General features: G+C 35.6%; 2 protein-coding genes across 2 annotated transcripts; both read left to right on the top strand.

The window, feature by feature from the left end:
* Positions 1–720: 720 nt before the first annotated feature.
* LOC126756279 (cytochrome P450 12b1, mitochondrial-like) lies at positions 721–5,834 on the top strand. The gene is made up of 6 exons (XM_050469229.1): positions 721–1,029; positions 3,599–3,734; positions 3,808–4,054; positions 4,120–4,236; positions 4,300–4,726; positions 4,781–5,834. The coding sequence occupies exons 1-6, from the start codon at positions 916–918 to the stop codon at positions 5,393–5,395; spliced, it is 1,656 nt and encodes a 551-aa protein (XP_050325186.1). The 5' UTR covers positions 721–915; the 3' UTR covers positions 5,396–5,834.
* A 3,297-nt stretch (positions 5,835–9,131) lies between these two features.
* On the top strand, positions 9,132–12,481 carry LOC126755163 (probable cytochrome P450 12b2, mitochondrial). The gene is made up of 6 exons (XM_050467545.1): positions 9,132–9,462; positions 10,621–10,729; positions 10,799–11,045; positions 11,110–11,226; positions 11,294–11,723; positions 11,785–12,481. Exons 1-6 carry the CDS (start codon positions 9,331–9,333, stop codon positions 12,376–12,378), a joined length of 1,629 nt encoding a protein of 542 aa, XP_050323502.1. The 5' UTR covers positions 9,132–9,330; the 3' UTR covers positions 12,379–12,481.
* The last annotated feature ends 2,150 nt before the right edge of the window (positions 12,482–14,631 follow it).

Raw genomic sequence — 14,631 nt, 5'->3', positions numbered from 1 at the left:
GAGCGGGTCGCTTTTTTTTCTATAAAATCACGTATGCAAGAAAAGTTCTACGGATAATTCTGAAAAACTTTGCCTATGAGACTAAGTGTCTAAAACCGGTTTAAAGCTAACGATTTTTAGGGCGAAGTTTAAAAAATCTGAATATTCGGTTGTATGGAAGATATGGATATAGTTGTCCGATATTTGCCAATTCCGACAAATAATCAATAGATTATGTGAATACACTTACATATTAAATCTCATTGGGATAACTCAAAAACTGACGAAACAATTTGTATAAATCCTAAAAATCTTTGCCTTAAAAATCAAAACCGTTTTTAGACACAACGACTCTTAAAAAAAGTTGTTCAGAAAAGTCCGTAGACTATTTCTCGCATTGGTGATTTTTTCTATTTTTTTGGCTCTCTATAATTGATCCGCCTTAATATATGTATGTATAAATTTATATTTATATAATAATTAAACGATTATCCTTCTCCAGCCCAACCGACGCGGGGAGCGCCATCCGTTTACTTATGGAATTAGCCGAGTCTTTTATATTTACTACATACTTACTATATTTTTTATTATTTTTTGTATTTGATTATTTCATTTAATTTCTCTCAGTGTTACTTCCTTGTGCATTTATTTATCACTTATCACTCCCCAAATGCGTTTTGGCAAAAATTTCGATTACATTCTTTGTGTTTCATTTAAATTTCAAACCATGATATCAATTAAATACCGGCATTACAGCAGCTTGAATATTCAGTAACGCTGAGCGTTCCGGCGACTTCAGTGCTGCACCGGCTTTGCATTAATTGTTCACTTCAATTTTCGGCAATTCCATATTCACCGACAAAAAATAAAATACAAATAATAAAAAAGCAATAAGTAAATAAGAAAGCGCGCAATAAAAGTAAGTATCAAAACAAAATGTGGAAGATGCTATACGCAGTTAAGAAAACCGGTCCTGGGCTCGCTCGACTTCCACAGCTGAGCTGTGCCGCACAGCAAGCGCACCAGCGGCGTACCGGCTTTTCGAGTGCGGTGAGTGCTACTGAAATCTACTATATTTAGGCAGAGTGGTTTCGAACAAATGTGGTGGATTTGGAATATAAATAAAACGCAAATTGGTAAAAAATAAAAAAAAAATTGGAATAATTTTTGAAACGAAGTCAAGTTTATTAATTTTCCACAGTTTGTAAATGTAAAGATTAACACTGGTAAACGCAAGAAATGAGACATTCAGCCTTCTTTTTCGCAAATGCAATTAAAATTTTTCTTACATAATATTATTACTGCGTACATAAAAAATACAAAAACATGGATCTTATGAATTAAATTTAAAAAAGATCATACAAATCCATATCGTAAAAACAAATATAGCTGCATATCTGCAAATAATGTACTTAAGCGCACTTGTGTGATTTTTAAATGAATATATATATGTATGTATGTATATACCTCAATAAATATTCTGAGTGCAGTGAACTAAAGTGACGACATTGTTGTTTTTGTTTGTACCTGCATTATATACTTCTTTGTATATTTTATTTTGTGCTTAAAATATATCACGCGGTTATAAATATTATGAAATTATTAAAAAAGAAAGCAAATTCAACCGTAATAAATATTTGCATATGGATATGTACATATGTAATTCGTAATAAGCAGATAAAATCATAAAAAAATATACTTTTTTGGGTAAAGTTTCGTAGACCGGGTTTTAGGTTTATTGTTGTTGCTCAGCTGTGTCTCCTTTTATAACAATAGCAACAAGGCATAAATAAGCTGTAAATAATATATTGGGTAGTCGAAAAAGTCTTTTCGTATTTTGTCAATAGATGTGGTTGCAGTCGTATATCTCCAGCGCTACCAATCACATTGTGTCATACCATATAGTGTTGGAAAGATGAGATTTTAAGCTTCATTCAATCAAAAAAAATAAATAAAATTCGGGAAAGTCGAAAAAACAGAAACAAAAACAAATTCCAGCTGTTCAAAAATGGGTGAAAATATTGAAGAAATTCGCTATATTTTGAAATTTTTGTATAAAAAAGGAAGAATACCACACAAGCCTCCAATGAAATTTGTGAAGTTTACGGAGTCGATGCTGTATCAGTTCGTATAGCACAACAATGGTACACTGATGAAAGTTTTACACTGATGGAATAATGTCTCTGGCGGAAAAATGGCAGAAAGTGGTCGACCAAAATGTTACTTTTTTGTTTCTTTGTTTGTAATTTTAAATATAAAAAAAAAAATAAGTTGAAGTTTGTTTAGAAATACGAAAAGCCTTTTTCGACCATAGAAGTATGCACTTATACTATATATGTAAATTATGAAGAAATTAACTTAAATTGTATTACACATTTTAATTCAAATATATCGTATCAAATCAGTAAAAGTTCTGAAAGACATCGCGAACTACCATAAAGCAGCTTTTGACAAGAAATCGTTAATAAATGTGCTGAGAGCAAAAATTTTTCTTTTTCCAATAGTTCATAAAATTCTCCCAATAATAATTGAGTTCCTAGAATGAAACATAATAATAAACAAGAAACGAGGATTTCGCGATGTCTGTCTGTACAGATTTGTTGAACTACTTGCCTTGAGCAAAGTTCATCTTGCCGCAATCGTAGGATTTCTTAGTGGACACTGACCGATAACGCTTTAGATAAGTGTGAGGTTCCTTCAATTTTCTGTTAGGAAATATTTGAACATATATCCTTTCGTAAAACCTGTTAACCGTATATTATTAAATCCATTCTATTGTTGAACTTTTAACATGTATTAAATGGTTCGAGTCGGTGTTAGGTCCTCGAAGCGTACGCACGTCATACATATACATCGTCCTTCTCTTCTATCAGGGCGTGGGCGCAAATTAGCGATATGTTGACGAACTTTGCTTTGATGCGGAGTGTGGCTAGACATTCATCCACCGTTGTAAATGGCAGTACTCGGCGACGGAGTCTCTCTTCCACCCCGAATTCCCGGTGTATACTCTCAAATCGTAATCCTTATTTCGTTTGCCATGGTCGTCATCAAAACGAGGGTCTCGCATTCCAGACTGTTCATTGCAGACATTTTTGCGTGATGGGTCGCAAACCTACCGCACAACCCTGTGGAGAGGATGTTTCGCCTTCTGACTTTAGCTCGTATATATGTATATCAAACAAAAAAAAAATGCTCTTATTAAATTTACATTTGAAGTTTACAGCTGGCGGAGTAAAGATTTTTACTAAAAATTGAAGACACAGTAAAAATCATGAAAATATCTTATATATTAAATATTTTTCGTATTTCACTTGGTATAACGCTTAAGTATAATCGTTATTTGGATGTTAACTGGTATCCAAGTAGTGTTAAAACATAAAAATATTATTACGTAAGAAAATATGTCCATAATTCGAGGGTCAACATATCTGTTTGCCTGCTGGAATTACTTTCTTTTGAACATAACTATTTATTTAATTCTTTACCGTAAACTTTTGCTTCAAATCTACAAATTTCAACACTCTTTTAATATAAGCTCTCCGGCTATTAAATTTAACATTAGCAGGCTTTCAACAGTTTAAATATAACATTAATTTATTGATACCGAATACAATTCTAGACCGAAGAACAACTGAAAGAACTCATCGATGAGAATGCACCCGAACGCACGGATCCAGAATGGTCGAATGCCAAAGATTACAGCGCGATTCCCGGCCCTTCTAAGTACAAGTTTTTCCGCGATTTTCTGCCTGGTGGTAAGTACCTTCATTGAACTCATGCAATATTCTTCGAATAAAATGGAAAAAAAAAAATCATTTTCATTTTAAGGTGAATTCTATAATATCAACTATATCGATATGCATAAAAAGCTGCACAGCCGTTATGGAGAAATATTTCTATTGAAGGGTATGTTTGGTCGTCCCGATACCTTATTCACCTACAATGCGGATGATTTTGAAGTGGTCTATCGTAATGAAGGCATCTGGCCGATACGTGTGGCTTTAATGAGTTTCGATTACTATCGCAAAGTGAAGCGTGTAGACTTCTTTAAGGGCCGTAGTGGACTTGTGACTGAGTAAAAAGAGATCTTTAGTTATTACTGATTCTTTTTATTTGTAAACATATAAACATATCTTCTAGGCATGGACGCAGTTGGGGTGATATGCGTAATAAAGTGAACCCAGTTATGATGAAATCGGCTAGTATACGCGGGGATCTGCCGGAAATAGATAAAATTACCTTGAGATTTGTGGAAAGGTGAGCTCTATAACTTTCTTATTATGTTCATCGTTAACAAATTTCCAATAACATCAACTTTAGGCTTGAAACGCTGCGCGATCCGATCACTGGTCTTTTGAAAAACGATTTCCATATTGAACTTAAAAAATGGGCATTTGAGTCGGTCACCTATATCGCGCTAAATAAACGCCTAAATATGTCCAGTGAAAATGCCAATAAAGAAGCAGCGGTGTTGGCTCAAAATTTAGCTGATTGTTTCAATCTCAGTTTTCTCTACGATATGAGACCCTCTGTGTGGAAGTACTTTGAAACGCCGGGTTTCAAAAAATTAATGCACGCCTACAATAGCATCACGGAGATCACCTATAAGTATGTACTCGAGGCAATGCACCGCTTTGAAAGTGAAGGCAAAACGGAAGCGAAGAGTGTGCTGGAGAAGCTCTTGCTTATCGATACACACTACGCAATGTTGATGAGCATCGATTCATTGACCTCCGGCATGGACACGGTGCGCTCAAGTAGCATAAATATTTAATTATATTAATAGCACATTTATTTGCAGACAGCCTCCACCTTTATAACAACGTTGTATCACATTGCGCGAAATCCGGAGAAGCAACGTGCTTTACGTCGTGAACTAATGCAAATTATGCCCGATCCAAATACACCCTTAACCGTTGAGAATACCAAGAACATGCCATATTTACGCGCCTGCATCAAAGAAGCGCAGCGCATAACACCCATAGCGCCGGGCAATCTACGCACACTGCCGAAAGATGTTGTGCTCTCCGGTTATCGTATACCGCGCGGCACTTCGGTGCACCTCGGCAATATGAGGCTCTGCAATAGTGAGCAGTTTTATCCGCGTTATAAGGAATTCATACCCGAACGCTGGCTGAAATCGGGTGAGAGTGCTTGTCCGGAATTGCGCAGCAGCAATCCATTCATTTATGCACCCTTCGGCTTCGGTCCACGCACTTGTGTTGGCAAGCGTATAGCCGAAATGGAGATGGAAACCCTGATGGCGCGTCTTGTGCGCTTGTATAAGATTAGCTGGGCCTCACCGGATGAAATGCAGTATGTAAGCAATCTCATTTTGGCACCAAAGGCCCCGGTGAAGTTCAGATTTATGCCGATCGAAGAGGAGGACTGTGCTATTGGTAGTTTCTCTGTATAAGTGATTCTTTTTTTTTCTAGTAATATTCATGTTAAGAATTTGTGAATTTGTAATTGATGTGCTGTTATATTGGAGTTGTTTGAAAATGCATTTGTTAGTAAAAGTTTATGTTGACAGGAAGAACTTACTAAGTCCATTTCTCAAAATCATATTTTTATGAAATGTTTCACAAATGCTTGGTTGACATGTATAATACTTGTACTTTCTATATTATTATATAATAATTGACGTCATTACTTTTAACTTCGAAATGAAATAATCACGCTTTTGTTTGATTTTGCTCAGGTTTACTCGTCCGATAAATACATTCCTGTTTCTCTATAACTTTTCATATTTTAATTTTCGACGACTCTTTTAGGAACGAGCGATATATGAAGAAACTAAAAGTAAAATACAAAGTATTGCCTTAACAACTTTTTTAATAAACTTGACATTTTAATATTTCATATTTCATTATAGATAACTTAAATTATTACCTATTACAAATATATTTTCTGACTCATTTACAAAATTATATTAAAATACTAATTAAATTATCATTAAGATGCTTTTGAAAAAAGAACCTCTGAATGATAACAATTACAGCCGCCATACACGATATTCGGTAAGTTTGGTAGAGAATCAGGGTGAACCTACATCGAATCACTCAAATACTTCTGTGATTAATAATATATACTTGTAGAAAAGTTTTCTGCTTCAACTCAAACCAAGTATGTATTATACATGGCGATGTAGTAAATTATTTCGTTGATACTTTGAAATACAAATCTTGGTCTGATTCAGGCCTTGAAGGACCTCTGGACGGTAGGTTAAACATTTTAGAAAATCAAGGTAGGTCATAGGTATAGTATATGGAACATTTATGCTTCTTTTAATTTAGGTTGTGTTGCCTCTAATGCAAGCCACCGGATGCCATTTAATAAGATAAAAAACGTCTTGAACAAACTTAAAAGTTTTGCGTAATAAACAAAATTAAAATATGTAATTTTATAAAATTAATATAATAAGTTATATTTAAAAGTTTTCTCCGAGTTTGGTGAAGTAAGAACATGTATACATGTTATAATTTGAGAGGTGACATATCTGTTTGCCCGCTGGAATTACTTTCTTCTGAACAGAACTATTTATTTAATTCTAACCGTAAAGAATTTTAGCTTCTAGTCTGCAAATTACAACACTCTTCTAATATAAAGTCTCCAGATACAAAATTGAACATTAGCAGGTTTTCATCCTTTTGAAAATAACATAAATTTATTCATACCAAATACAATTCGATACCGAAGAACAACTTAAAGAACTCATCGTTGAAAATGCACCCGAACTCACGGATCCAGAATAGTTGTATACCAAAGTTTACAGCGCGATTCCCGGCCCTTCTAAGTAAAAGTTTTTACGTGGTCTTCTGTCTACAATTTGTAAAGTCTTCGTTGCTATTTTCAGCGAAATCAGCTCACTTTTATGATGCGAAGCGAGATTTTATTATTGTTCTGCTAAACTTTTAGAAATACATATATGGCAAGATGCCACAAAATTTTTCAGCTATACCCAATACTAATACTTTATTTTTTAAAATGAAGTTCTGTACTTGTTCTATGAATAAAGTCAAAGAATTTAAGTGAAGGTTGTTTTTTTTAGACCTGTGCTTTTCAAGAACAAAAGAAAGTCATATATGTACTTTAATGTTGTGGCTAAAAACTTAGCTTTATTATAAAGATTATGCAAGAGACTGCCCGGCTGGCTCGAAATCACTTCCAAGGCGTCATCGTTTTGATCTTATCTACGAGGACAACCGAAACAATAGCGATTCACCGCCACAGATTCACTACGCGCGATAATGGTCTCAACAAAAGTTTCTTTCAACTTGGGGGACGTAAAATATTATTTAAAATTATAAACCATGATGTAACAGTGTCTCATAATGCTTAGTGGATTATCATCACTCAAAATACGTAAAAATTTTCTTTTATTAACGTAGACAACCGAAACAACAGTTTTTAAATCGCACGATTGAAGCGCGCTATATCAAACCAGACCACGCCTTGGAATCACCACGCGAGATAATGGTCTCAACAAAAGTTTCTTTCAACGTCCTCCAATTTAGGCACTAAAAATTATTAATTATGATGTAACAGTTTCTCATAATGCCACGAGTTGAACCATTAGTTCACTGTCAAAAAATACCTTTCTTAAAAAAAACTTACGGGTCCATTTCTTGAGATGAATTGTTTTCCCTCAAAATAGTTTGTGTGGCCTAATCCAAATAGAGTCAACATTTAAATGACATCAAAAAGTTGTAAAAACGTTTCACACATAAAAATAGCTGTTCATGAATAAACTTTTTCTAAAAAAATACCCGTTAGTTTCCCTAATCCAAATAGATACATCATTTTAAAGTCACACATAAAAATAGCTGTTCATTATTTTTATAGTTTGCTGTACATAATTTCATTGTCACTATTAATCGATACACTGCCACGCCCACAAAATGCCATTAATCGAAAAGTATGAAAGCCATAACTACACACCAAATTAAGATAAATAATTGTACACAGGGGATCGCAGTAGCAAATTGCACTTATGGCTTTTTGAAAAAGTGGTCGTGACCTCGCCCTTTAATAAGTTTAATGTACATATCTCCTAAACTACTAAAGCCACAACAACCAAAATCACTCATGAAAAAAATTACACAAAAAATATAAAAAAACTGTAAATATGAGTGAAATCGGAAGATAAGCCTGTTCACTCTCCATATAACGGAACTGACTAAATATGCCAGCGACAAAAAATTTTACACTCAAGATGATATGAGAGGGCTTTATGGGAACCGGGGTAAAATTAGACGATGGGCGTCCCACTTGTAGTACAAACCCCATATCTCGGGGCTTGTCCTAGCGGTTTCGACTATATTTAGTTCTTCGCATTCTTTACATAATGAATCTTTTCCTGATAATAGTATCTCTATGTATCAAAAATTGGTTGAATCGGGCCGAAACTTCCCTGAACCTTCATATACTTAATATACAGATTTTCGAACTTCTGGGTGACTTTATACCGCATATATGAGCCAATATTGGAGTTATGTCAATGAAAATGAGAGAGCGGGTTTTACTCAAACATGTATGTGCCTAAAATAGATAAGATTGGGACTTTATCCAGCCCCCATGTAACTGATATCAGGATTTTCAAACATACGGCTGACATTCCTCCATGCGTTTGGTGATTGTATGTGAGGTACCTTAATGAAAACTAGGGGACATTTTGTTAGTATGTGTCATGTTAATAATATTTAGTATTGGCAAAAAGAAATAAAACCGGGTCGATACTACCAAAACTCCTGCATACTGCATATAATGATTTTCGGGTTTCTAACAAAAGTTTTGTCGAACATGTCGGTCTGTGTATGAGTTATATAGAGTACATGTCTGTATAAAACTTCTGGATTCCGATCCTGTGATTTGTTTCTTACACCTTAAGGTATTTTCCTGGCTTTGATCCGTGTAAGTAGCAAGTATAAAATGATCCATTGCACCCGAACTTAGCCCTTGCTTATTACTTGTAATTTTTGTCATTTAAAATGACCACTGCTCTCCAATTCTGATTCTCATGGTGCGTCATTCTCATTGCATTTTGCACAAATTTTGTATACTTCTTTACTTTCTCCTTGAATTTAAGTAGCACAATACTTTTACTTAAACTGTATGTGCTCCAGCCGAAGAGTTCAGTGCCACTGCAACCACGGACGACTTCATATCAACTTCGGTGGCGCCTTGCCTGCATTGGAACTTATTCTGAGGTGCTAAAAAGAAGAAACAAATATTAAAGTGTGTGTACTGAAAATAACTGATCTCAAGAATATAAATAATAAGTAAACAAAAAGCAAAAGTACGCGCCTATTAATATAAAAGACAAAGCAAATAAAACCAAAAGCTTAAAAAATGTTACGCGGTCGATTTCAACCCTTCTGCCGCTATGTGCAACAGCCGCTTAGCGCTATACAACAACTGCGTCTGATGCCCGCCGCGCATTTGCGGCCATTGACTACACGCAGTGCATCGTTGGAGCAGCAGGTAAGTGCTGATTTGGGTGCAGCTGCACTCATAATTTTGTAGAAATTTGTGGAGCACAAGCAAAAGCTGTCGTACGCGTCTTATCAGCTGATGGCAACGCGAATTAAATGTCTGTGCGTGCGTAACTGAGTTTTTTGCACACATTGCAATTGAGTAGAGCAGCGGGAGCATTGAACTTGTTTTTGCTCATTTTTTCCGCTCAGTAAAGAAAGCTTTGTTTTCATTCTTTCATTTTGGGTTTATTCTGCCAAAAATATTTTCGGGCATATAATTAGCCGATCTTTTATGCAAATATTATGTCTTTTCAAGGTTTAAAATAAGAATTGGTCGCTCTTACTTAAATTAACATATAAACACAGTAAATCCTGCTTAAATGTCTCACCGAAAAATCCAACTTTTTGAGGTATTTGGGCGGGTTGGGTATTTAAAAATGCTTATACATATCTACATCTGATCGAATTTGACGAAAATTGTATTATATCCTTCAAAATAGGCTCTTGCACCGAAACATGCCAATGTTTAATAATTTTTTTCGAAACTTGTTACAAGCTTCGGCTGGAATGGTCTTCAGTGCCTCCAGTTTGATTTTCTCGGTTTTGGCACATTTGTACAAAGATGCGTTTGATGAATGTAGAGAGCTCGTTTTTGCAAAAAAGTCAGTTATTTTGCTACGATCTCTCACGCTCATGGTATCGATTATGTTGATCATAAGCTGAGCGAAGCGCATAATACACAATCTTTACAGAATTTTTGTAAGAAAGTTGAACGATTTGTAAACTTTCTTAAGGCGGAAGTCCTTTCACGATTAAATGCCCAACAATCCTGAATAAAAATAACATGACAACTTGACACGAATCACGCGTGATCTGTTAACAAATGTTATTGAAAAAAGTACCTCTATTGGATCACCCGCTATTTCTCTAGAATATTTTGAGCTAACGAAAAATAACAAAAAAATTATTAGAAAGACCAGAAGTATTGCTTAGCAGTCACCAAAGGCCAAAAATAACCTCGATAAAACCGAGATTCCGTTTACAAACCTTACCTTTTAGTCCCACCTAACTCTGTTGGTTTCATAAAAACCTATTTATATTTTAAGAAAATGCTTTATTTAATGTTTTGAAAACTTTCTTTGGGGACTTTGTTGAAATATTTCAGCATCAACTGACAGAAAAAACAACTGAAGAAGAATGGGCGAATGCCAAGGAATATAAGGAAATACCAGGACCATCTAGTATGGGACTAATGATGGACTTCATGCCAGGCGGTAAAATTTAATTAATGCTTAATAAATTTATGGAATTAGTGATATTTATATATACTACTTTTTCTATAGGTAAATTGTATGGCGCGAATTTTTTGAAAATGTATAAAACACTACGCGAACGTCATGGTGACATTTTCGTCATAAGTGGTTCATTCGGACGTTCTGATCTGATTTGCACTTACAACCCCAACGATTTTGAAAAAGTATTCAGAACTGAAGGTGTTTGGCCAATACGCAGGGGCATTGAGAGCATCAGATATTATAGAGAGGTACAAAATCCGGATGCCTACGGTGGTGTATGGGGTCTAGCAGGGGAGTAAGTAGCAAATGAGGATGTGAAATATATAAGGTTTCTAATAAAAATTTGTTAAATAATCAAGGCAAGGCGAGCGCTGGTTCAATATACGTCAGAAGGTCAATCCCATAATGATGAAGGTTCAAAACATACGTGAGGTATTACCAGAAATTGACAGCATTTCAATGGAATTGGTGGATAAGTGAGTTTCTGATATTAAATTGTTTGGGCCAAAAAAAAAAATATTTCTCATTAATTTCTTTATATAGAATCGCTAACATTCGTGACACTGCTACCGGCCAGCTCACCACCAACTTGCTCACGGAGCTACGCATGTGGTCATTTGAGTCCATATGCTATGTGGCGCTTAACTCACGCCTACATCTCATCACCGGCAAGGCTAATGCGGTTGCATTACGCATGTCTGACGCCATGTCGGAGTTTATGCAGTATACTTACGATCACGATATAGCGCCTTCTATTTGGCGTTACTATCAAACGCCCAGTTTTAAGCGTCTGATGCGCTTACACGATGAACTTACAGAGATTACAAGAAAGTTTGTGGATTCAGCGCTGCAGCGCATCGAAGCGGACGGTAATAAAGAGGCGAGAAAATCTGTGTTCGAGAAACTTTTAGGCCTCGATAGGAATATAGCGGTAGTGATGGCGATCGATCTGTTGTTTGGCGGCTTGGACACGGTAAAATTAATTGTTGCTTATTGAGTTTTTTCAACACTTTGATTTTGTTTTTTATTTTTAGACCTCCTCCACAGTGATAACTGCGCTATATTATCTGGCAAAAAATCCAGATAAACAAGATATTTTACGTGAGGAGCTAAGGACACTACTTCCGGAACACAAGTCACCACTGAATGCTCAAAATTTCAACAGCTTATCCTACCTACGTGCTTGCATTAAAGAATCGATGCGCATAATGCCCATCGTCTCGGGTACTATGCGTCAAACTGGTCGTGATCTGGTGCTGTCCGGCTATAAGGTGCCGAAGGGTACCGCCGTGCACATGCGAAATATGGAAGTCTGCAATTCGGAGATGTTCTTTCCACGCTGCAATGAATATCTACCGGAGCGTTGGTTGAAAACGCCCAAAAATGTGTCGAACCCTGTTGAAGAGGTTAAATCGCAGAATCCATTCGTTTATTTGCCTTTCGGTTTTGGACCGCGTACATGCATTGGTAAACGTTTAGCCGATTTGGAAATGGAAGTGCTGTTGGCACGCTTGTTACGTAAATATAAAATCTCCTGGACCGATGAGCAAAATGAAATGCAATATAAGAGTAATCTAATTCTAACGCCTTGTGGGGAAATGAAATTTAAATTTGAGGAGATGCAGTAGTTGTTATAATTGTGATCTGAAATGTGTATATTTTAAAGCTGATACATAGATACATGAAAAATTGTAGGACTTCAATAAAATATTATGCAAAATCGCTTACAAATTTACTCATTATCAAAGAACACCACCAGGCAGAATATGTTTATTACTTTCCTGTAAACATTACCTATACGTACGTTTGGGTACCACATGAATTGTCTGTGAAAAATTTAATAGACCGAATTAGCATCTGCGATTCTTTGCTGAAACGAAATAAAATCGAACCATTTCTGAAGCGAATGGTAACAGGAGACGAAAAGTGGATCAAATATGACAATAATGTGCGAAAAAGATCATGGTGCAAGCGTGGTGAAGCTCAACAAATGGTCGCAAAGTCAGCATTGACGTCTCGAAAGGTTATGCTGAGTGTTTGGATAGATTGGAAAGGAATCATCCACTATGAGCTACTCCAGCCTGGTTGAACGATTGAATCTACATTTTACTGTCCACAAATGATGAGATTGAAACAAGCAATCGAAAAAAATGGCTAGAAATGATCAACAGAAAAGGCTTCGTCTTCCATCAGGACAACGCTAGACCACACACATCTTTGATGACTCGGCAAAAACTGAGAGAGCTTGGCTGGGAAGTTTTGATGCATCTACCATATAGCCCAGACCTTGCACCATCGGACTACTATTTGTTTAGGTCAATGCAGAACTCCCTTAATGGAGTAAAGTTGGCTTCAAGAGAAGCCTGTGAAACTAACTTGTCGCCGAGAAACCAGAAAAGTTTTACACTGATGGAAAAATGGCAAAAAGTGGTCTACCAAAATGGTACATATTTGGTTTATTAAAGTATATTATAAATATAAAAAAAGTAGAAATTTGATTAGAAATACGAAAAGACTTTTTCGACTTCCCAATATATATATGTGTGTATGTTTTCCTTTTTTTGTATTTTATGCTTACAACGCTACTCCAAATGCAAAATAAGGTAACAAATAGCTATTTAGGTCTGTTGAAACGAAGAAACAAACTTTGTTTAATATCGATCTGATCAACTATTAAGTGGACTGACAAAAAAACACAAAATTTCAATGTTTTTTCATAAAAAAAACTGTATGATCACCTTCAAAATTAGCTCTTGCCCCAATACAAGCATTCTAGCGCTTAATCCAATTTTCACATACACTTTTTATAACCCTCGTCTGGAATAATCTTCAGTGCCTTCAGTGAATTTTGGTTTTTTCGGCTTCGGTTTTTTTTTTTAGCGCCATTCACTAGATTGTTGGACAGTTTATGTTATACTCATAAACCCACGTCTCTTCTCCAGTAATAATGTATTGACTGAATGTAAAATCATCAAGCATCTCTTTGGCGGCCTCTATAGTCATTCAAATGATTTTCATTTAATGTGAAGTACAATCGAAACAATTAAGTTGTGAATATAATATCATTCAAAAGGCCTCTATGACTTCCTTTTCAGAAACGAAGTCGATGAATCCTACTTTCGCGTAATTCTTCCACTAAATCAAGTTGTATTTCATGCATAGCATGTTCAATATTGACTTCTAAACCTTGAAGAAAATCTGGTTTAGTGCTAAAAAGCAATGACTTAAATTAATCTTAGTCAAATGGTTTTAAATCACAAGTTTTTGAAGGCCATTCAATGTCACAATTTCTTGAATAAACCGAATCTCCAAAGTTTTCTCGGAATAATTCGGTTGTTGCAGGTGCTTTGTGGCACGTAGCCCCGTCTTTTTGGAACCCAATCTTGTTAAGATCAACTTCTTCGAATTGTGACCATAAAAACTTGGTCATCATCTATACCGCTCTCAATTGACAATAACAGTATCATCAGCTTCATTTCGAAAAAAGTGCGATCCGATGTTTCCACCAGACTAATAACTACACCAAACTGTCAATTTAAGTGAATGTAATGTTTGTCCATGAATATCTTAAGGATTTTCTTCACAGCCGAATCGACAGTTTTATTTATTAACCGCAATACTCAGATGAAAATGAGCCTCATCGAAAAAAATGATTTTCTTAATGAATTTGTTATCGTTTTCAAGTTGTTCCATGGCAAAATCAGCAAATTCATATCGTTGTCCTGTGGCTTCAGTTCTTGAGCGAGAACAATTTTATATAAGTTCAAGCTCGAATCCTTTCACAAAATCCAACGGGTTGTGGTTTGAGACAGTCAAAATTCTTGAGAACGTCTTGGAATCGAAAAATTGTGGTCTTCAGCAGTTCTTGCCTGTATGACAGC

The sequence above is a fragment of the Bactrocera neohumeralis genome, chromosome 4, assembly GCF_024586455.1.
Source record: "Bactrocera neohumeralis isolate Rockhampton chromosome 4, APGP_CSIRO_Bneo_wtdbg2-racon-allhic-juicebox.fasta_v2, whole genome shotgun sequence".
Taxonomy (NCBI): Eukaryota; Metazoa; Arthropoda; class Insecta; order Diptera; family Tephritidae; genus Bactrocera; species Bactrocera neohumeralis.
This window is presented reverse-complemented; position numbering and strand designations above follow the sequence as displayed.

What these genes read in the sequence shown, in the direction of transcription:
- LOC126755163 (XM_050467545.1), top strand. Translation starts at nt 9,331, where the DNA reads ATGTTACGCGGTCGATTTCAACCCTTCTGCCGCTATGTGCAACAGCCG. An exon ending in GTGCATCGTTGGAGCAGCAG is followed by an intron (nt 9,463 to 10,620) that starts GTAAGTGCTGAT and finishes GAAATATTTCAG; the next exon opens with CATCAACTGACAGAAAAAAC. An exon ending in TCAATGGAATTGGTGGATAA is followed by an intron (nt 11,227 to 11,293) that starts GTGAGTTTCTGA and finishes TTCTTTATATAG; the next exon opens with AATCGCTAACATTCGTGACA.
- LOC126756279 (XM_050469229.1), top strand. Translation starts at nt 916, where the DNA reads ATGTGGAAGATGCTATACGCAGTTAAGAAAACCGGTCCTGGGCTCGCT. An exon ending in GTACCGGCTTTTCGAGTGCG is followed by an intron (nt 1,030 to 3,598) that starts GTGAGTGCTACT and finishes ATACAATTCTAG; the next exon opens with ACCGAAGAACAACTGAAAGA. An exon ending in TGACCTCCGGCATGGACACG is followed by an intron (nt 4,727 to 4,780) that starts GTGCGCTCAAGT and finishes ATTTATTTGCAG; the next exon opens with ACAGCCTCCACCTTTATAAC.